General features: G+C 47.6%; 1 protein-coding gene across 3 annotated transcripts in view; it reads right to left on the bottom strand.

Annotated features, from left to right (window-relative positions):
• kirrel3l (kirre like nephrin family adhesion molecule 3, like) overlaps positions 1-21,486 on the bottom strand; it is a 33,332-nt gene extending 11,846 nt beyond the window's left edge. Inside the window, exons 1-2 of one of the 3 annotated variants that reach the window (XM_047598058.1) lie at positions 20,830-21,486; positions 296-451 (exon numbers count right to left, since the gene is read on the bottom strand). In XM_047598058.1, the coding sequence (XP_047454014.1) occupies positions 296-451; positions 20,830-20,869 (196 nt within the window). In that variant the 5' untranslated portion in view covers positions 20,870-21,486. The remainder of the gene's footprint in view (positions 1-295; positions 452-20,829) is intronic. The other 2 variants (XM_047598060.1, XM_047598061.1) reach the window with 2 other exon arrangements.
• Positions 21,487-22,337: the final 851 nt, after the last annotated feature.

Genomic DNA, 22,337 nt, shown 5'->3' with positions numbered 1-22,337 from the left:
AATGCTAAACAACAAATTAAAGTTTGGTGTGTGCAGCGCTAGACGACCTGTCTGAAGTACATTGTTCGCTCACCATTCATTTGTGTAAAAACCCCAACGGTTGACAGAGAGAGACTTGATTTCTAATGAGACCTGGCATTGATCGCAGTAAGACAGACAGAGACAGACAGAGACAGAGAGAGCAATAAACACAGAGAGGGCGGTAGGAAAAAAAAAAGAAGAGGAGGAGGAGGAGGAGGAGGAGGAGGAGGAGGAGGAGGAGGAGTGGGGCGGTGGGAGGAAGCGGTAGTAGTACCTGGCAGATCTCTCTCTCCTCCGAGTGCCAGGCCGTCTTTGGTCCACTGTACCATTCCTCTGTAACTCACAATGACGCAAGGCAGAGTCACCGACTGACCGGATACAACCACCTGGTCCTGGGGCTGCTGGGAGAAGTAGGCCGCTTGGGTGGCTGCTGGAAAGAAAAGAGAAAAAAAAGAAAAGGGACAGTCTGAATAACACCTCTCTTACGTGTGACACTTTTGCAACGGTGATACTGTAAATTCACAACACAGCACATGTAATAAACACACACGGGGTATGCACTTCAGAGAACGTCATCGCGGGGCATTTCTGCAGAGTTGCAGAAAGAGAAAAATTTCGCTGTAATGGGTGTGAAAAAAAAACGAAACAACAAAGAAAAAAACAACACAAACAAAAGCATGAAAAACTGCAGACGCGAACCCGGCCGGCCCGCTGTGAGAATGGACGAGGCTGATGTGTGTGAAAATATTTCCCCCCTTATAAATGTGCCTTCTAAGAGGGAGAGTCAGCTGTGGCTCATAACTTATTTAACTCTTTCCCAAGGCCATATGCTTATATGCTCACTGACATGAAGCAAACACACTCCTTGAGAGAGAAAAATCTGCCACTCTTTCAATGTGCTTTTTGTAAAAATGGATGTTAAACAATCAGAACTCCATTAAAGTTCCCGGGGGACCCATCCGTTTGAGCCTGCTGAAAGTCAGTGGAGACACCTGCCGCCGCTTCGCTGCTGTGTTTAAGTAAGGCGCACGCGGCCCCTCCGGATTGGCTGGCTTGCCTTCGCACGCACACAGGAACACAGCATGAATACGGATTCTCGGCTCCAACTGTTTGTGCCACTATACTTAAGATTGCGTATTACAAACCTAACTGGCAGGGGAAGATGGCAACACTCCAGAGGTAACTAATCCGCAGGGGAAGGTGGGAGGAGGCAGTTGGTTGGTTATCTAAGTAGAGTGTCTGTGTGAGTTGGGAAGGGGACTTAAAAACCTTCCCTCATTCTCCTGCCTTTGTTGCTCGGTGGAGAATGGATGGGAAGGGGGACAGCGGAAGATAAAGAGGGTTCTATTCAGGCACCGCTAAGCCCCCCCCCCGCCTCAACTGCTTCTCTTGGTGGGAGCGCTTAAACAGACAGGGTTGCCCACCCCCACCCCCCACCCCCTTGAAAAGAAAGCCACTGAAAGGAGGGCAACATACGGCGGCCAGAGACGCGCTATTGTCCCCTTGTCCCTCTCTTTTAATAGGCCTCTTCATTTCCAATCAATCCTGCTAAATGCAAGTTTAATAGCTTTTCAATAGCAGCTTTCCCCCCCCAGAGGGTAGCTGGGATTTTCTCTCTCTCTCTCCCCTTTTCTCTTCTCCCCCCTCTTTCTCACTCCATTCTCTCTATTATTTTTTTTGTCCTCTTCCAAAGGGGGGGCTTCCGAGGTTGCTGGCAGTGTTTATTCCGCACTCAATTATCCACTTCATCTGAGGGTGCACCGTGGACCCAACCTCACCCCGCTCACCCCCCTCGCCTCCCTCACCTCCCGTCACCCAACGGCACAACTGAGGCCAGGAACGTGCGTCCTCCTCCACCGCTCGGGCCGTCGCGGTCCTCAACAGCCGCCTCAAAATCCATTTGCACGTGTGCCCATCACTGTCACCGACTCTCCATCTGGGCCCAAATACGTGTTAATAGATTTGTGGAGATTGTTGAGCAGAAACGAAAAAGATCACAGAACAATACACGCCCGCTCCCCGGCACTGTCTCCCCCGTACATAATTTTTTTTTACCAAAGGGGGCCCTGAAAGCCGATCGAGCTGCGGGTGCGAGCAGGTACGCTGTATGCGTGTCACGCAGCGCGGATCAAAAGAGGCCAATTTGAGAGCGTCGATGAGAAGTGAAACGTCTTCGAGCTCGGGCTATTAGGCGTTCAGCGAGGCTGGCGTTCCCCCGTCATACCTCCTAAAAAAAAAAAAAAAACTGCTGTTTTTACTGTCAGCCTGCCTGTCCCAAACATTCTGCGTTTATGAGCGTTTCCGTATTTGGCCGGCTGCACAGCGAGTTGTGGATTTTCCTCTTTGTGCTTGCAACACAGCAAACATTGATTGCAATTAAGTGTCTTGCCCAGAGTATCTAAATGTTTACAATGGGTAATAATTCACTGCATTGGCTGATTGTTTAGATGGATTATATGCATTGAATTGTTTCTCTTTACTTCACCCACATGCGATTTCTCATGCTCACAAACAGCAATTAACGCCAGGCGCACGTATGCAGCCGTACAAATATAGAGCAGGGAGCGCGTACTGTAGAGAATGTCTTCACGCCATATGAGTGATTCATTGCTCTGCAGATCCCTTATTGAAAATGCTCAACAGAACATCTCGACTGGCTAATGACTCATGCCAGATTCCTTTAATTCCTCCTTGCTGAATTAGACAATTCTTTGACGGTGTATTAGCAGCTTAATTACATGAATACATTTCTGATGGGGAGAGAGGGAGGAACGGGACCAGACAAAAGAGACACCGGAGGAGAAGCAGTCAGGAGAAGTAGGGGAGCTGTGGGTGCGGAGGAGGCTGTTCTCGGTGTGCTACGGTGTCACTTATTCCCGCGCACACAAGCGCGCCTCGTAGTTTTTCGCGTTTTCTTTTTTCTTTTTTTGTTGTTGTCTGCGAATAAAAATGAGAAGCTTGTCTATTGGCTGCGGCTGAATCACATTTCGCGAAGAAAGACTCCAATCCCCATGAAATCACGCCATTCCCGTTAGTTTATTTTGAATTGTGTGCAGGTAAACATGCGCCTGAGCAGATTAGCTGGGCCGCATGCAACGTGCTTGACGTTACATTAAATGCAGTTGAAATTTTGATTTGCGAGTCCCCACCGCAAAAAAACACGAAACGTTTACTGCGATTCCCACCTTTCTCTGTGCATGTATGCGTGCGTGCGTGCGTGCGCGCGCATGCTTGGGCGCGCGCGTGCTTTTCCATCCCCAGTAACAAGGTCAAAACACATTTGGCCTGATACATTTTAATCCGGATTTCTCAAAATGGAATATCATTTCACGCCACTGGATGCACATGGGGCTAAGTTTATGTGCGAGTGCGTTTCTGCCTGACTGTGCGCGCTCAGTGTGTGCTTGCCCGCCTGTCTGAAAGTGCGCCGTGTATGTTTATGTCGGCGTGTGTACGTGGATGCATCTTAATGTGTGAATGAGCGTGGAGGATGGGGCAGTGTTAATAGGGAAAAGCGACTTGTCAAGCACTGGAGGGCACATTTAGCAGTTACTCTGACACAGTGACTTTGCTCTTTCCGTCACATGGCTGGAGTTAAATGCAAAACAGCTTCTCAGACTTGGACGAAAACCTATTAAAGGGCTTTTGCGTTGACCCTGGAACTGCCTGTGCTCTCCCTCCTTCCTCTGGACTGATAGGGATACATCCACATCGGGAGGGATCAGGAGGAGATGGACAGATGTCAGCAATGATCCGTCCACCACTGGACATCTGCCTTGATAGAAGAGATTGAAGGAGTCATCCTCTGTGTGTGTGTGTGTGTGTGTGTACTGAATATGTGTATGTGTAAGCACCGGCCATGATGCTAAAGACTGGGGAAGATAATGGCAATGCAGCCGACCTTTAGATAAAATGTGGATCTAATACGGCGCAGTGCATTTACCACCAAGTCAGCTCAGTCATAATCAGATACGCCATCACGTAGTAATAAAAATAACTGCATCCCGACCCGTAAGTCCATTTAACCCGGGCGGGTCCTTCAAATGAAACAGACGGCACTCTGTTCATTTTTCCCCGTGTTCTACAATGACACTCAACTGCATATGCCGTCGAGAGGAGCTGCGTTCGCAGAGCGGCTCCTATTTTAGTCCTGATTTCATTCAATGTCCTCATTCCCATCCAGTGCGAAGAGTGCAACATCCAGTCCTGTGGGGTCTATAAATATAAGTGCTCTCAACTTGACTGGACAATTTGCTCCGTGCACTAATAATTCAAGATGTTAAAAAATAGAACCCAACATCTACTTGCATTTTTATTTATTTTACTTATTTATTTATTTTGCCCCCACAGTGAAGGCAGAATCCTGAGCCCAGCCGGCGTGAGTTTTCCACAATAAGAGCAGAAGAGAAGAAAACGAGGAGGGAAAACAGACACACACACACACACACACACACACAATGTGTGCAGAAAACAAGGCAATTGGCAAAAAAGTGTCAAGCTTGGAATAAACAACCCCTTTCCCCAAATGCCATCCATTGTGCCTTGTCTAGATAAGGCTTCTAAATCGGGCTGGAAAATGGGAGCTCCATTTCTCTCTGTATGGAATTATTATCCCTTTGTTTGGAGTCGGGCTCTTTTGTCTTCCTTTTCCTGTGTGTGCGCGCTTGTGCGTGCATCCAAACAGACAGTGGTGCCGAGCAGTAGTTGAACCAAAGAGTACGTCCCAAAGGGGACTCTGCACCCATCTCATGTTTGATCTGGCTACAAAGCTCATTACCATGACTCCTCCAGAACTTCTAAGGGCTTGGAGGGGGGCTAACAACGAATACCACCCACCAGCTTGTGGCAACATGGGCCCCAACACATGCACACTATGTGTGTGAGCACCACTGTTGTATTTGTGTGTGTGTTGTTTTTTTTTTTAAAAAACTTGGACCACTGCAAACAGCTTCAGCTTGCGCCTCTGCAGATGGCCGAGCGTATCTTAATGCATCCCGGCGCCCTCTCCAATCCGTTCTCTCCCACGATGCATTCCAGCTGCACTCCCACCCACCTACTTTCACTATCTTTACTCCCATTCTGCGTTTTTGTGCCCAAATTGCAGTCTAACAGCTTTTTAAGAGCTGTTTTGCTGGAGTTTAATCCTCCTAGCCTCCCCTTTCAGCCTTTATTCCATTGTGAAAATCTTGGCTCAGACTTCAGCCCTTTTTAGAGAGTACGCCCGCTCATCCACCGAGCCCCCCCCCCCGACCCTCGACCATCACCACCACCCTCTTCTGCTGCTCTGCTGATGCCCCTCTCCAACCCGGGGCATTCTTTTCCATTCCTGCATCCGATCCAGTCCCATCCTCTCATTCCTCTAGTTATCGCTCATACGTCTACTGCCAGTGAGGCATGCTCCCTGGAATCAATGCCTCGCAGGGCCCCCTTCAGAGTTATATAAGGTGTTACTAATTGTTGATTTGCTTTCTCCATGCCTCTTTCTGCCGTCACTCTGCTCTTCCAGACTCTGTGTCAGCCGTCACCCCTCCCCACACTCTCCCTTGCACTCTCCCTCTCTCCCCATCTCTTCCTCTCTCCTACCCCGTATCCCCTGTCCCTTTCTCTCACTCGCTGCATCCCCGGTGTGAAAATCACAGGGGTTTGTGTCAGCTTGTCAACACAACACTCAAGAAAGCAGGGTAGGGAGAACAACAGAAAGAAAGCACCACTATATGTTAGAGAGGACCAGAAAAACTGAGGTACGGCAAAAATGGAAAAAGTGGGCTCCTGTCAGCTTCCACTCGCAAAGGAGCGAGCCTGAGTGGGGATTGATGGAATGCTGTAATCAGTCTGTCTCCAGGACTGTCACCATGAGGTTTTTCTCTGCTGGAATAGGGCGCTGCACACATCAGGGCAGCAGCGGGGCTGATCGCATGGGCGAGCAAAGGCAGAGTGTCTCCCCGGGTAGCTGCTACAACAGATGCAGTGGATAGTGTAATAGAGTGGTATGCATATAAGGAGAAAGAGAAGGGAGGGGGGAAAAAAGGAGGAGGCTCGTGGTTGGGGTGGGGGTGGGAGGGGGGGCGGCCAAGAGTGCTGATGTGACATAGTCGGCGTGCGAGCGCGTATGAATGGTGTGCACAGTCACCGTGCTGCAGTGCCCGACGATGTGCCATAAATACGCTCATTCTTGCACCGTTCGTTGCCACTCACATGCACGCGCTCGCCCGCCGTAGTCCCGCACCTTTGGGGTTTCTAGTGGGCAGAGGCAACTCTCTGAGTATAATTCTAGCACAGCTTTTAAACAGCCCCCCCTCACTCCCCACCCCTCCCACTCTGAAGCCAAGAGGAAAAGAGCTGAGAGCTGACTCCGCGCAGACAGATAGCAAGTGACTGGCTGGCTGGCAGGAGGACAGGAAATAAAAAGCCATATATAAAAAAAAAAAAAAAAGAGAGAGAGAGAGGGAGAGGGAGAGAGAGAGAAAAGGGGAGGGAGTCAGTGGTGGCGGTATGAAATTGTCTGTACACATCAGCTAGCGGTGTTGACAAGATGTTGATTGAGCTAGTCTTGTCATTTCGTTCCTGCTTACCCCCTGGTGTTTTCACTGCAAGACAGCTGCTGGCTGGATCTGTGTCACAGTTCCAGCCCTTTTCTGCCCCCCCTCCTTCTCTCTGATTCTCTTGCTTTTTCTTTCTGTCTCTATATCCCAATTTCCCTCCCCGGCTCTCCTCCTCCTCCTCCTCCTCCTCCTCCTCCCTTCTCTTTCACAACTGTTTGGATGGAAGAGCTTTCAGTATAATTTACTGTGCTTTTAAATCATTAACTTCTCGTGCTGTTTGCAAAAGCCCCGGTTTAGTGTGTGCATAGCAGCTGACACGGTGGATAAAACAGCGGCGGTACACAACATGTGGCAGGGAGGCAGCTCAGAGATGGGACGGGGAGGAAAGAAGGAAAGAAAAAGCCTTTACATTCCCTGCCGCAGACATGACAAGCGAAACAAAACACACAAATATATGAATAAAGTGCAGGAAAGAAATCCACAACACAATGAAGAGATAATGTTAAAACTGCCTCCATCACTTGCCTCTTCCAAAAGGCAGTGGAAATGAAAACAAAGGAATTCTCTGCATAGGTTCTGTACTGGGACTCTGGGCCTAATGCTCTGGGGTATCAATTAATTTAGTCAAGGGATTTGCGGTCTGCTCTTCCTAATTGAGCCCAGTGGAGACCCCCTTGGCTCTTCACGATTGGAAGTTGCGCGTTTCATAATTAATACTTTTTTCCCCTTTATTATTATTATTTTTTAATGAGGGTGGTAATGCTGTAAATGTATGCATCTCATTAAGAGTAAAAGGGCCATCTATGCCATTGTTCACTGGCGCACTGTTTGCTGCCGGTGAGATGAATATGAGGACCACCTCATTCAGAAGCGGCAGTGGCACATTGAAGTCAGAGCCGCGCTTTTGTGTGTGTCTGAATATAAAACATAGCAACGCTCAATGAGAGTCTCATTAGTGTTGCTTAATATGTGTGCTTTTTAAAGCTTAGAGGTTAATGCCCGACTTGCCTCCATTTCACTGGAGCTCCCTTTAATTTGATGCATAATTCTTTTTTTGTCGGCAGCTGACAAGAGCCTCTTCAGAGAAAGCAGCTGAGCTGTGTTGTGAACTCTGCATCCAGCAGGAACACAAAGCCCACAAACACTCCTAATTAAAACAGTTCCAATGTTTCTCCCCACTCTCCTTCTCGCGCGCGCTCTCCACATTGCCGAGCGTATTTCCGAGCCATCCTATCGCCCCATCGCTGTGTCCAGAGAACATAACTCCTGGCGATTAAACAAATCACCTCCTCTCCCAGGAGAGCCTTGGGTCCAGTGAAAACAATAACACAATGCTGCCACCTCTCCGTTCTTAAAAACAGCTTTCAAATTACTACTTATTAATCAAGGTCTGTGGTAAGTCTGTGACTAGAATTCAAGTTGTTTCTTTTTTTTTTCTATCTAGAGGTGCAGAGGCTTTTATTTAACACCAGAATTATATTCCGCTCATCAGATTGCCTGAAACTCGAAACATTCCTCTAAAATTACTGATGACTAAGAGCTTTCGAGAACGCAAGAAAAAGGAGGGAAAAGCGTTACCTGCCGACCCCGATACATCCTGCTTTGTGCTGCAAAAAAAAAAAAAAAAAAAAAGAAAGGAAGGGGAAAACTAATTTCCTGAAACTCCATTTCTTAAGCGTTGATTAGTAAAGGAGCATAATTAGAGTGGAATGTGAAGTCAGGGTTTTTTTCAGATTGCACCGCTTCCTCTAGAAAAATCAGGCCGTGATTAATGAATAAATGATTAATGAGCGAACTAATTAATCAATTAATTATTAAGCAAGCACTCTGAACAAGAAATGAGTGGGATGACAGTGAGCAGTGGATATAAGAGATGGTTAGGTGAGAGGGAAGAGAAAGGATTTATGCTAATCTGTCTGTTTGTTCTGTCTGCTTGTTTTGTCTTCTTGCGAAGAGGAGAAGGTGGATGGGAGGAGACGGAGGGTCAGGCCTCGTCTTGAGCTTCCTGAGTCAGCTGGCACCGTCTCGTGTGAGAGCACTGACCTCAAAATGCTGCATTTGCAAGACACTTACACATGCCGGGGTCACGTCTTAGGGTTCTGCAGTCGCGGAGCCTGGAATAACATTTCCCTGATCCGCTGATGATGTTTGCATTTGGCCCCGAAAGGTCACGTGAACCCACAATCGACATCTCCGAAAGGGCTGAGGGCAACACGAAGTTCCCCCCCGGTGATAACCAGTCATCTCTCCTCCTCTGTCTTTAAGTAGGACAGCCCATCAATCTTTGATAATCTGCAGCGTGGGTATCTCCTGTGTGACCACGCTGATGAGACATCACAGCAGGGATTGATGTATGAAATGCAGGCTCCAAATGTAACTGTGATATACTGAACCGTTTCAAGTCAAGTTTGACCTTTTTTTCCTCGATATTAATCGCTGCAGTGAAAGAATATACGCGTGATATATCACTCCCCCAGGAGCTCCGCACACTTTATTCTTTGGCATGGGTTTCTTCTGTACCTTTAGCTTAGTGGAGGTGGGAGTTTTCTTCTTTTTTTTCCAAGTCTGCCAGACGTCCCCAGAGTTGCTACACAACAGGATATGGGACACAAAATATTATTTTATAAGCGGATGGGTTTATTGTTTCCATTAAGATGCAGCATTTCTCTATAAAGTTTTTTTTCCACCACCTTCCCCTGGCACCCGGAAACACAACCTCAAAGCGGCAAACATGAGAGACGGATCTTTCATTCCCGCATATTTTTCCTGCCATTTACTGCTGCTGGCCTTATTAAGAGAGCTGTGAGTGACGGAGGCAGAGTCTCAGGGGGGCCTCTGATGGAGGCAAGCGGCGGAGCTGTGGCAAGCTGAGGGCAAGATCATGCTTACGTTTATCCACTCAAAGTGCCTTATGAAGTTCTTTGTCTGCGTAACCCTTCTCCCTCCATACTCCTTTTATTTCTCTGTTCGTTCCAGCCCATTGTTTTTCCTCTAACGGCCACTGGCTGGACTAGTGTTGCATTCTGTCCTAATCATACCATGGCATTGCAGATTTCCTCAGAGTCGACCGGGTGTGAATAGGTCTTTGTCACACAGGGTGGGCTGGCTCATTGACTGTGAAAACCAGGACATATGGTGGCAGTGTGTTGGGATGTGTCGCGGCAGAGAATGCCATGGGTTGGGCTCTTGACCCTCGCCTGGCCTTTTAACACCTCACCGGCTGCACCACAGTCTCTGGTTTGATGAACTTAAACACCTCGCTCACTGCGCGCTTTGTTTTGCGGTGTGTTTTCTTAGGGTTTTTTTTTTTTTTTTTTTTACCTTGGGTGAAGAATGCGTGGCGTGCAGTGGGAGCAGATGTGCGCTATGTGACTGTTTTACCAAACACTCAGCGCACGCCTCTTCTTGGGCTGACACGCGCAGATTAGCACTCACTTTCTCCGCAATACAGTGTTTGCACGGTAGTAGCGAAGCAATTGTGGACGGTAAGGCGCCTGTATCTGTGGTGCCCAGACTTCTGCAGAGAAATCTCCTTTTGTCATGGTGTGATAAGGCGGTTAAGTGTCCGCTGGAGCGACACCGCCACACAAATAGAACCGCAATCGCACTACAAAGACAACAATGTCAAACTTTTTTTTTTTTTTTTTTCTTTTGAAACGTGGCTCTTGAACTCTTTCTCGCAAGTACAACATGTGTCGGTCTGCAAAACAAGTCTTTCTTTGCAGGTCACGTCCACCGGGATGCCTCAGGTTTGCTCCTCTGGTAAACAAGTGAAGTGTTGCAGACTCTTAAGCTCATCTGGTGAGATGATCGATCATTAGACAGAGCGAGGAGATAACTGAGGAGATAACTTCCTCGGCTTGCCTGCTGGCTACCACTGATCCCGTATCGCCCTCGCAGGATACAGTATGAATCACAGGAAGTTGAGATCAATCTATATAGATCGTGCCGCTGATTACAAGTGGAGAAAAAAAAATATCCCCATTTGGCTTAGCTACTCCGATGCCTCGAACCCCGTCCGTGTCCGTGAGGATGTCTGCGTGACGTGCACGCCTGTGTGCGTTAAATAATAGCTTTTTAACTTTCTCCTTTTTTATTTTTTTTACCGATTTCTGATATTTGTCGAGTCCTCTCTACAATCAGCCCAACCTTCGCTCATTTGCTTTACAGAGTCCAACCTGCTCTTAAATCTCCCTTCTTGAGGGAGTCGTCTTTTAAATCTTAATTAAAACAGACTCCGCAACCCCCCCACCCTCCCAGGGGCTGGCTGAAAGCAGCTTAGAACAATCAAGAGGACGGATTAGAAGTGAGAAGAAAAGAAGAGGAGAGGAGACGCGATAGGAACGGAGGGGGTGGGTGGGGGGGTGGAGTGGGGGAACAACAACAAGTATGGAATGGCAGAGAAGAATATTGAGGGAAAAGAGAAAAATGACCCCTTTCCTTCATCCCTCCCTGATCCCCTCTCCTTCCCCTTTGCTCCGTCCCTCTCCCTCCCTCTCTCAGGGCTCTGGAGTCTTGGCCTGACCTATTGACATTCAGCTTCTCGGCAGATTAAGCAGCGAATGGAGCCTCTGGAAAGGGTAAACACACTGGAGGAACAATGACCAACAGGCGGCAACCTTATTGGATTCTAATTAACTGCCGGGAGAGATGGCTGGGGGCATGTTAAGTGATGTGGGACGCAAGTTAGAGCCCCAGACCTCAAGCACCACAACTAACATCACCTGCAAACCCCCCTCCCTCCTTTCTCTCTTCCCCTTCACCTCCCTCTGTATCGCCTCATCTTTTACTATTCTCCCCTTTGAATCTATTTGCCCACTGTTTCACATATGCCCATGAGAATGGCAAACAGAGGCTTTTAAAGGCACTCCTTAGAGAGCTATTTGCCGTCCTTCTTTCCTGGGCCACCTCTCACTTCCTTATTCCCCTTCTCTTTTAACAAGGTGGAACGAGGCTCATCCCCCAGAGGTATCCGTTTGAGCGATAAGGTTAAAATGGGCTGAAAAATTGGGAGAGATTATTTGATATTAAATAGATTGAATTATCTGGAGTGAAGAAGAGGGATGGAGGAGAGCAAAATCATTTTTCTGCATCGCCCTAGGGAGGAGCTCCACCGGAGGGAGCGAGGGAGCTAAATGGGAAGGAGCGAAGAGCTGATCCTTAGCGGTCTCAAATCTGAAAACACAACCGCTTCCTTTCTCTCTAATCTTTTTTCTTTCTTTCTTTTCTTTCTTTCTCTCTGCGCGCCTGCCCCGGCGAACCGCTAATTTGAGTGTGAGTCCAAGCAGGTCTGTCTCTCCACATGTATGTGTGAACTCTCTCTTGCTGGTACAGCGGGTCCTCCGTCTTTTGAGTGGTCCCCTGATTAAGGCCGACTCACAATGGTGCCGTGGTTTCCTGGGCCCCTTGTATGGAACCACAACCGCTAATTAGACCGGTCTCATTAACGTGTTGGTGTGAGAGAGGGTCCAGGCCATCATGGGCCGAGGCTGACACAGAAGGGAGGGGGAAAAAAAAAAGAAAAAAGCAATGCCCCACTAGAGACAGGCCATCGTGACCTCAGCGAGCATATAAAGCAATTCATTAATTGGTGTGAAAACACACACATACGCACGCGCGTAAAGCCATATGCGCAAACACACACACACACACACTCTCACACCTCGGTGCAAATACACATACTAATGTTGTGGGCATTCCACGAACCTATTGCTTGTTAGCACATTACCTGGGATCAAAGAGGCAACAGCTGGAAGGAGAGAAGACTAGAAGGGCCATTATTTGTTGAGGAAAATTGCAGCCCAGTGTTATGTTTGTCCTTTGGCAAACCCGGCAGAACAGAGTTTTATTCCGTTTCACAAAACGGAAGGATCATTTTTTTTCCTCCCTTTCGTCACCATCATGTGAGAGCCTTTGAAATCCTCTGTGTACTTTTTTTTCTTCTTCTTCTTTTTTTTTTTTTTTTTTTTTTTTTTTTTTTTTAATCAAAGCTTGGAGGAAATGAATCGGAGCTTCAGTTGTGATCCAAGCCCGGAGGTATAAAAGGGATCCACATGACCGCTGTCCATTTCCACACCATTACAACAACAGTCGTGGATGTAATAGGTTGAATTGGGCCCATTGATTTCTCCCGTGCACCCCCTCTTTCACCCACAAAACTAGTCTGTGCCAGTTTTGAGATACACCCAGTTCTTTTTAACAAAACATCACATGCTTGGAGACAGCGCACTCTAAACCGAAGCTATAAAACACACACACAAACACACACACACAAATACACAACCAATGCAATATGTCCCAGCTTGAGTTCCTGGGGAGTTAAACAAAGGACTGAGTATAAATTGGCTTTTAAAGAACTCCCCAGAACAATCAGGGAGTTGACTTGAGCCACTATAGTGTGTCGGAGGACTGTTTAGAGAAAGAAGGCTGAGCTCTATAGTGCAGTCAATGGCTAATCTGAAGTGTGACGACTCAAGAGCTTCTCTTGACCGGCTTCAATAGGCCTCCAATCAGGCCTGGCTGCACCCCCACCACCACCACCACTCCACCCCCTCCACCCTTCAATCTTTGGTCAGCTGTTTTAACTGGCCTGTGATTGAGTGGCTTCATTAAGAGCCTCTTTATCTCTCCCTTTACCGCAGTCTACAACCAGTGACATGCTCAGCATCACCCATGCATCCGCCCACACGCGAGTTCAACGACACCAAATTGCACCGGAGGTATAAACACAGATAGTTTAAAAGATGCTCGCTAATCAGCTCCTCTGCGGCTTCACCACCTCGCAAAATTCTTTCTGTGGAAACACTGTCCAGCCTGTGCGGGGCTCGACGTGCGGCTGTGTTGAGACAGTAATCCTGCCTCACCGAAAATAGCGGGACAGGCGAACCCCTGACCCCTCACAGACAGAGACCCTCCCAAACAACCCACAACAAACAGCTTTCTGTAGCCATTCTCTGCCTTTGATCTGAGGATGCTGAGTTGAGATCTTTTCCCCCTCGTTTCTTTTGCCCTTTTCTCTTTTTCCTTACAACATCTCCTTATATGTCTGTTTCCTCTCCCGCTGAGCAGGTGTATTAAATGAGGTGACTATTCCAGTGGCACTGGGCCGCACCTCAAAGTGCAGCCTGTGAAGAGGGCTTTTCTCTCCCTCCCTCTCATCTTTTATCCTTTCCATCGCCCCATCTCCTCTACTCTCCCCTTTTTCCTTTCCCTTTATCCTCGTCTATCCCCTTTACTCCTTTTAACATGTTCCCTTGCACACTTGAATGTGAAATGGAGGGCCACGCTTCTCATCTGCTTGAATTCATCTACACCTCCCCGTCTATCTCCCCGGGTGCATCTCTCTCTCAGCCTTTTGTCTATTTAGCTATACGTCTAATTATGCTGTCTCACTTATGTAATTAGCGCAAAAATAAATGGCTGCCATAGCTTTGTGGCTCCCCTTCACCCCTCCCTTTGCAGTCTCCGAGAAAACAAATTATGGAGAACAATAGGTACAAATGGCTTCTGCACCAAACCACATGATGGATGCAGCCTGGGTTCCCTGCATCTCATCCTTTCCTTTTCCCCTTCCTCACTCACTCGCTTTGCCTCTCCCTCCCTTCTCCATTATCTCCAGCTCTATATGTCTCTGTTTGGAAACAGGGGAGGACTTGAACACTCTCTCGCCCAACTACCCTATCATTGTGCGGCTGCATCATCTGTCTTCCCTTCTTGGCAATGACACTATATTCACACTGACATCATATTAAGCAAGGTCCCTTTTTCTATCCCTTTCTTTTACTTCCTCGTGCTCCGCTCTGCCGTCTCATTCTCTTTCCCTGCTGTTGTCTCCAGTGGCGCACTCCTCTCCACTATCCCCCAGAGCATTCTGTACACCATGACTGCAAAGCAAACGCCTGGGACTCTCTAAAGCAAACAGCAAGCATCCTGTGCCACAGCCCCATCTGTGGATAGTCTGAGCAGGGAACAATCAGTCCCACTCCTCCTCTGCCTCGTCCTCGTTCTCGCCCCCCGGGACCCGCGCGGCGCTAGGATGCCACAGTCGGACGGGTGCAGTGTGCTGGAACAATAGTCGGGCTGCTTCCTCCAGGAGGGGCGTCAGGTTTACCTCAGCCAGCTCGGAAAGCACTTGGCCATGTTGTCGTTGCCCTCTTTGCTGAAGCTTTGCAGGAATGTGGCAAAGATTCCCAACGCGCACCTCCCTAACCTCACCTCACCTCCGCGCACCCGCCCGCCATCCACAGCTCCGCGCACGCACACAATCCCTCCCCGCGTGTCCAAGTGTACGCCTGAGATCTAATGTTTAGCCTGAGGTGTTGAAATATCAACTTTCCATTAATCCCCCTCAGACTTGCAGCCAGTTACACCTTTGTTGTTTTTCTTTTTTGTGTTTTTTTTTTTCGTCTCCGCCGCGCTGGAAGAAAAACAGCAGGTTTGGTTTACACCAATACAAGCATATCCATTACCTGAAATGCTAGGCTCCCGGCAGTAAATCCCTTTGACCCCTTTGCCTTCCTTTTCTTTCTCTTCTCTCCCTCCCCCTGTTCTCATGCTGAGCCCATTGTTGTCTTTGCATCGGCTTTCCTCGCCCAAACAGCCAGCAGGAGACACGGAGACACACCTTGCCCTCCCGCCGGTCCAACCGCCACCCACCGCAACCACCCACACGCCTCGCTGTTACTCGCGTCTCCGCGCAGCTCAATAACATTAACATGTTTTGCCATTGAGGGAGCCGCAGTTAAAAGCTCGATCGATGAGCTTTGACTGACATCCCTCAGTTGACGGCAAATTGGCTGCCTTTGCTCGCGGACCTCCCAGGGCGAGTTTCTCGGGCTTGCCCGAAATTTTCAAAAGATAAAATGGAGGAAAAAAAAACACTTCATACATCCCCCCACAAACGCTCACAATAACACAGAGGAGGCTTTCATTGTGCAAAGGAAGAAGAGCCACAGTCAACCCACTGTTTTGCTTAATGACTGAGTCACTAACACAACATTAGCCCTGGCGTTCCAGGCAGTTTGAACGAACAGGATGGAGAGATGAAAAGGAGAATACGGAGGTGGGGCCGGACTTCAAGGAAGGAGTAGTTGGGATTTTCGGTCCCCCTGGAACATGCGCTGCATCCGCCTCTATAAAGTGAGCAGCAGGCAATCTCTTGTTTCCTTCGATGTGTTTTTCACCCCTAGCTGGTTAAGAAGATGACATGTCCTGAGATCTGGAGCATCATTAATTAGACAGTTGGACTTTGACTAATCGCTCCAGAAAGAGCACACAGCCCTGAAGATGCCAAACACTCATCTTAGCTTATCATCCGCTGCCCCGCTGTGCGCCCTTGACCTGTGTATGTGTGTGTATGTGTGTGTGTGTGTGTGTGTGTGTATGTGTGTGTGTGTGTGTGTGTGTGTGTGTGTGTGTGTGTTCAGGGCGTTGCTTCATGTTATGCTTATGAGTCATTTCTGGATGATGTGCACATGCCATAAGCCTGGATGCACCCTGCAGAAAATGTCCACCGAGGATCAAATTTCAAGTTATTGGAGCAAAAACGGGACTAATATAAAGCGGCATCTCCCGTTAAATAAACGTCGCCTGATGGTGTTCCTAACTGAACTTTCCTTTTTCTGGAGGCCCTCCTCGGCTGCCAGAGGCTTTCTCCAATAGAGCTATCTTTACTACAAGGTTAAGGAACACTGCTGGTGAAGATAACACAGGAACAGATATTGCTGCAACGCAGAAGATAAATTTCAATTTGCTGTTGGTTTCTGTGTCTCGCCAGGAGATATGAAATTCTTGTCTTGGCGGGCAGGAATTGATTGGAAAATAAAAACGAATGTGGGGTCCAGTACGTCTGCGTTTTTTTCCTGTTGTATGTTGGTTTTTGGGCTTATAGGGTCTTTTGAAACGGTGATACATCTCTCTAGAAGGAAGTGACACTTGCATTTTAGGGGGAGATAAATGCATCGCCAGGCTTTTCTTAAAATAGCTGCTACTGTATGAATGTGACTGTTTACCTCGGGGGCCGTTTTAATGACATGCACAGAATTAATCCAGCTTTTTCCACTCTCTCTATTCTTTCCATTACTGTGTTTATACGAGAGAATAAAAGAGTAAACAATTTTGTGCTGTCCCCACCACTCTGTATGCTGATGATACAGCCTGAAGAGCAGTAGCTGGGGAAGAAGAAGAAGAAGAAGATGAAGAAGAAGAAGACTCTAGGCAGTGGCAGGATGCTGACACGGCCCTCCATTGTCTTATCCCCTGCCATTTCCTCCGCGACTCTTCCGAACGCTCCAGAGGAAGACGAGGTGAGGATGTGCAGAGACAGACGCACGGAGAGAGTGAAGACAAAAAGAGGATGGTTGGGCAGAGGTAAAAATAATACCGGAGGAGGTCAAGTGTCATCAACATTTTGCAACCTGGCGACTACGGCTTCCTGTTTTCAGCCTTGCCGGCATGCACGTCCACTTAAGTTGATTAACAGCTGATAACAAAGCCTCAGAAGACACTGCCAAGTTCTTTATCTGTATTTACCCACATGGCAAAGCAGATTAGCGACAAGCAGCATCATGAAGTGCCATTGTTTCCGTTCTCTTTCCAGTTTCTCCTTCCGTAAATGTTAAATGCGCAGGAATAGGAGGATATGAAAGAGGGCAGAAGGATGATGCCACGTGTGCATGATAGGTCTTCAGGATGAGGGGAAACAGCAGGCCGCTGTTTAAGATCCTGGTCATTTATTACTGTTGGTATGTGTGTGCCTGCACGCACGTATCCGTGAACCAAATAATGTATGAAACCGAGCACTGAACCTCTCTTGAGAAGAGCCAGTCCACCAGTCGATCATTAACCTTTTAGTTCTTCGGCTAAAATGCGGGAGGTGAGCTCTAACACATGTCCTGGATCTAGAGATAACAAATATATGTAGATCTGTAAACTTGATTTGTGGCCACAAGTGAGTCTGAAAAATTCACATACAACTCCGAGTACAACATCCTAGCAGGAACAAAAAAAACAAAAAAAAACGTTATCCACAGCTCAGGCAGACAGGAAATCAAAGTAGTCCAAAAATTATCTATATCTTTTGCCATGACTATGTCTCCTAAATAATGCAAGAGACGTCTGTTCAAGACTCAGCTCTGTTCAGATTCCGCTGTGTCTGCACTATTGTGCGCCTCATATCTCACACTCCTCATCGGCTGGCTGGAGTTCTTTCCTTCAAACTTTCCACCACTTACCTACTTTATCTCCAATTGTTGTATCACAGAGGCACAGAGAGTGAGTGAACACGACAAACGGGGAGAAAGGAGGAAAGTTAGAGGACAGAAAGAGAGCTCGGGTGCGACTGCGCAAGTTTGTTTGTGTTTGTGTGGCGGAGAGAGAGAGAGAGAGAGAGAGAAAAGACTAACAAGATGGAGAAAAGGTTAACAATGCTCAGCGGTCTTCTTCTGTGTTTACCCCGCTGCTTGTCTGCTTAATCATCAGGATAGTGGTGACACATCCAAGCCTCATTCCCGCTACAACACTCCCCCCTCCACCACCTTCCACTGCTGTGTTTCTCTCTGCCCGGCCGCCCTCGCTCCCTCCCACAAAAATTCAAAGAGCGGCGGAAAGGCACTTCATGAAATATGCACAGCTTCCTAAAACAAACCTCTCGGGCCGTGTTGTCACTGCGTCCACGAGCATAGCCGGGGCTCCGTGTGGAAAAGACAAATCTCTGGTAATAGGAAAATGAAAGATGACAGGGTGGGAAGGAGAGAGCTCGGTCTGGGTTTATCACTTCCTGAGCTGGATTTCAGCTCTAAGTTTGTGCCTGTGCGAAAATGTGAGCAGGCTTTCAACCTTTGGTGAAAGTCTGTCATCTGCCCCCGGCCCATTAGTCAGATACGCTCTCATGTCCTCGTGTTCCACAGTCACACATTCTGCATCCAGGCAAAAGAGTTGTGAGAAGGAGCAAGGTGGAAAATTTCCACAGCGTTACACTATAGTGAGACATGAGTGGCGACACGACTTAAGAGGAAGGGAGAGAAACTTGTAATCTCAGCTCACAGCCTTTGAACTTGGCCCGATGAGACGCAGGCGACCCAAAGCAAAAGGTTCCAAAGAAGAGCTCACTGAAGATTACTCAGAATACTGATGCGGTGTGGAATCCAATTCCTCTGGGAGCCCAGGGGACTATCTGAGAAAGTAAATTATCTGTGTTGTACAAGACTACACACATACAAATGTATGCAATACGGCATGAATTTCTAAAGTGTGTTGCGGCCAAGTTGTGATACTACAAATATATTTATGAGTGCAACCAATTTCGAGCATCTGTGACTCTGTATAGGACCGACAATAAATGAGGTCTAGGGTCTCTTAGGTTCTAATTAGGGCAGCTGTTACAATTTTCATTATTTGTGCGTGAGTGTGAGAGAGTGCAGTTTCGTGTGTGCGTTGGGGTCGAGAGAGTGGGGGCGGGGGGTAAGCCACTGTCTGGCTACTGCTCCTTCTCTTCCAGCTGTTGCTAGTCTGTCAGGGAGTGGAGGTTTACTGGCGTCATATCCCTCCCCCGAGCTTTGAATAATGACAAAACCATGCGGAACCGGGGCTGAAGGTAAAGATGTGCGCACAACAAATGGCTATTAAGCATGCTTTGCCATTTGCTGAGAGCTGGTGAAACTGCATTCAGTCAAGATGAAATAAATAAATAACTGTGTCTGCCTGATACAAAGATATTTTAAAAAAAAGCCTAAAGCATTTAGATTTCATTATTCTGTCTTCTGTCACCCTTAGAAGAGATGTGTGACAGCGTGATGCCGCCACGTATTCTCCTGCGTTTAAATTTAATTTCTCTAAGCGTTAATGCCATGCACGAGTTTGCTGCCTCTGAAAAATGCTGATAAGTCAACAGTTGCTCAGTGTTAATTGACAAAATCCTTTCTATTTGCAACAAGAATAGCGCAAAATCACTCAAATAAATTGGACCAGCTGCTCAGAAAGCCAGCCTGCTTATAATTATTACATTTATACTGACAAACATCTGTTTTCTGCATCATTCCATGTTAAGTCTATTACAGGACTTTAATGATAAGTTTCTATAAGTGACGCTTATAGAGCTAGAAGGAATACAGTTGAAAGCCCTAAAACGTTAATAAACTTTTGTGATTGTGGCCGAAAAAGACCAGCTTAGTTATTGATAGTGGGGAGTTTGAAGCATTGTGAACACATGTAGTCGTAAATGTCCATAAAGAAACTGGGCAACTCAATTCTGCAGACACAAAGCAGCAGGCGGTGATGTGCGTGTGCGTGCGTATGCGAGTGTGTGTGTGTGTGCGTTGGAAGGGGGTGGGGGGCAGACAGGTGCTTTATGTCTCATCCCGTCTCAAGAAAAACAAATGCTCTCTCTTTCTCTTTCGCAATTTCTCCGTCTTCTTCTTCATTCACTCCATCCGCTCACTCAGCCCAGCCTTTACCCACCCACCCCCTCCATGTCTGCGTGGCACCATCACAAACGCATGCATGTACCCGAGACCCGAGAGAGACCGCGCGCTCCCCCAGGGTAGACCCTTTTTCGACGTTTACGCACGACTCGAAGAGCAAAAAATAAATAAATAAATAAATAAACAAACTTCGCACCCAACCGTATCAGGCCGGGGCGAACATTCTAGCATTTGGTTTGGTTTCACGGCATCCAGTGTGGGACAGGCACTGACCAACTTCGAGGTGGGGAAAAGGTGCGGAGCTCTGCGCGGAGCCGTCTCGTTCTCTGCGCTCACGCGTTACTTGTATTGTCCTCACCTGCTTCAACATCCATCCTCAGCACTGGGTTCTCACGCGTAAACGTATGGCGAGTGGGAACGCGAGCGCGGAGAGGCGCTGCAGTGAGACAGTCGCCTTTAAAATTAAAATTAAAATCATATAAGTTACTTTCCCCATCGTGCGCCACAAAACCAACCGTCTGCCTGTCCACTAAAAACAGGAAGATCGCCTCTCAGCCATCCGATATTTAAACAGGAGTAGAGACAATCCCAGCGAGTTACGCGGCGACATTATTCATCAAGATTGCACACAGTGAATCTCCCTGGTGTAATCAGTCATTCAAAACTAATTAAACATTTACCGACAATTAACAGCAGTGAAATGTAGCATTGCAGCAGATCAGGTCCCCCACCATACTATACGAGCGCACGGAATGGCTTGACGCAGCGCGCCAGCACTGAGCGCGGTCCATTCTTTCCATCAATAAAGACCTGCATGCTGAATGATAACAAACGAAAGCACGCCTTACCTGTGACCATAAGGCAAAAGATGAGGTATAATGAAGACATTTTAGTGGTTCTGGTCGCTGATTGTGTCGGCGTGGAAAGATTCTTGCTCCGTCTGATGCGACTGAGCTGGTTATGGTCCACGGCGGTACCAGGATCAGGATGGGTATCGCTGGACGGACAAGCGCGCTGCGATTCTTCTACGATAGCATCCAGTTTAAAGGAACGATTTCTCAACGGTCCGAGCAGTTTGCAAAGTGTCGGCTAACAGTGCATCTTCACATTTGGTAACTTTCCCCTCCGCATCAGCTCCTTCCCCAGCGTCCGTTCGTTCCCTGCCACTCTGGCAACAGCTTTTTCTCACTGCGCTCTCTAGCAGTCCATTAGTGAATCTGGCGTTTCAATCAGTAGGTTCATCCGCGGTCCACTTTTTTTAACCTGCTTGAGCATGCTGGGCTCGAAAGCGATCTCTCCCCCTCGACAGTGCGCAGTGATAACCCCGGTGAAGTTACCCCTCCGCTGGAGTCTCTCACTCTGAGGCAGACTCACTCTCTTTTCTCTCACTCAACACTCTGCCCCGGTCGGTTTCCTCGCTTCAGACTTCTCACTCCCTCTTAAGGATTGGAAATGCGCACTGACAGTCATCTGATGAGAGGATTCACCAAATCTGGCAAGAACAGAGTCGGAGGAGCCCCCTGCGCCTAAAATGCTTGCCGGGGGGGCGCAGCGGCCCCCGCCTCCTGGGGGCTGCGATTGGTTGAACAGGCGTCAGGAGGAGGGTATTTCAGGCACTTATTCTTGGTTAAATGACTACTTTAAATTTTTAGGGGGAGGACGGATACCTGGATTATGTTCATCTACAGCGTGTGATGCTGGACAGGAAACGAGCTCCACGTTTTGTAAGAAAATGTTGCGAGCCATTGTAATCTGGGGATGAGTTTATGTCACTAAAAATCAACTATGCATCCTACATTCTTGGTGATTTTGAAATTCTCCAGTTGTTTTCCCCAAATCATCTCATTTCTGTTCACACAGTAAGCAGAGTGTCTTTATTTAATCATGAATTCATGTTAATATAGATCCATTTAAGCAACGTTTTGCAGGTCACTCGCTGAGAAAAACTGAAACTATCTGGCGTCGCTTTTGCTTAAAATATGCAGGGAACTCTTCTTTCCTTCAGACATACAGAAGTTACAAAAGGATGTTTATCACCAGTTTTCAGCTTGTGCGTCACCCACATCTTCCACTAAGCGAGGGAAACATTCATTAAGACGAGCTATGTTGTACAGAATCAATATTTTGCCATCTTGTGTAATTATAAACAGTTACTGGGTCAGAAAAGTCAAATTGTTTCGTTGTTGTTGTTGAACTTATCTTTAACCTTAAAAACGAATCCTAACACCTTATTATTTCAGTCAGCTTGGAGGATCTGAGCTGATATATGTTCACGTAAGGCCACTCAGTTAATTGTTCTCTGTCGCACAATGGGCACCAAGATGAACACAGGAGAACGGAGTCATTTTCATATTTC

This window comes from Mugil cephalus, chromosome 11 (assembly GCF_022458985.1).
Source record: "Mugil cephalus isolate CIBA_MC_2020 chromosome 11, CIBA_Mcephalus_1.1, whole genome shotgun sequence".
NCBI lineage: Eukaryota > Metazoa > Chordata > Actinopteri > Mugiliformes > Mugilidae > Mugil > Mugil cephalus.
The sequence above is the reverse complement of the archived record's forward strand: the minus strand, read 5'-3'. Positions and strand labels throughout refer to the sequence as shown.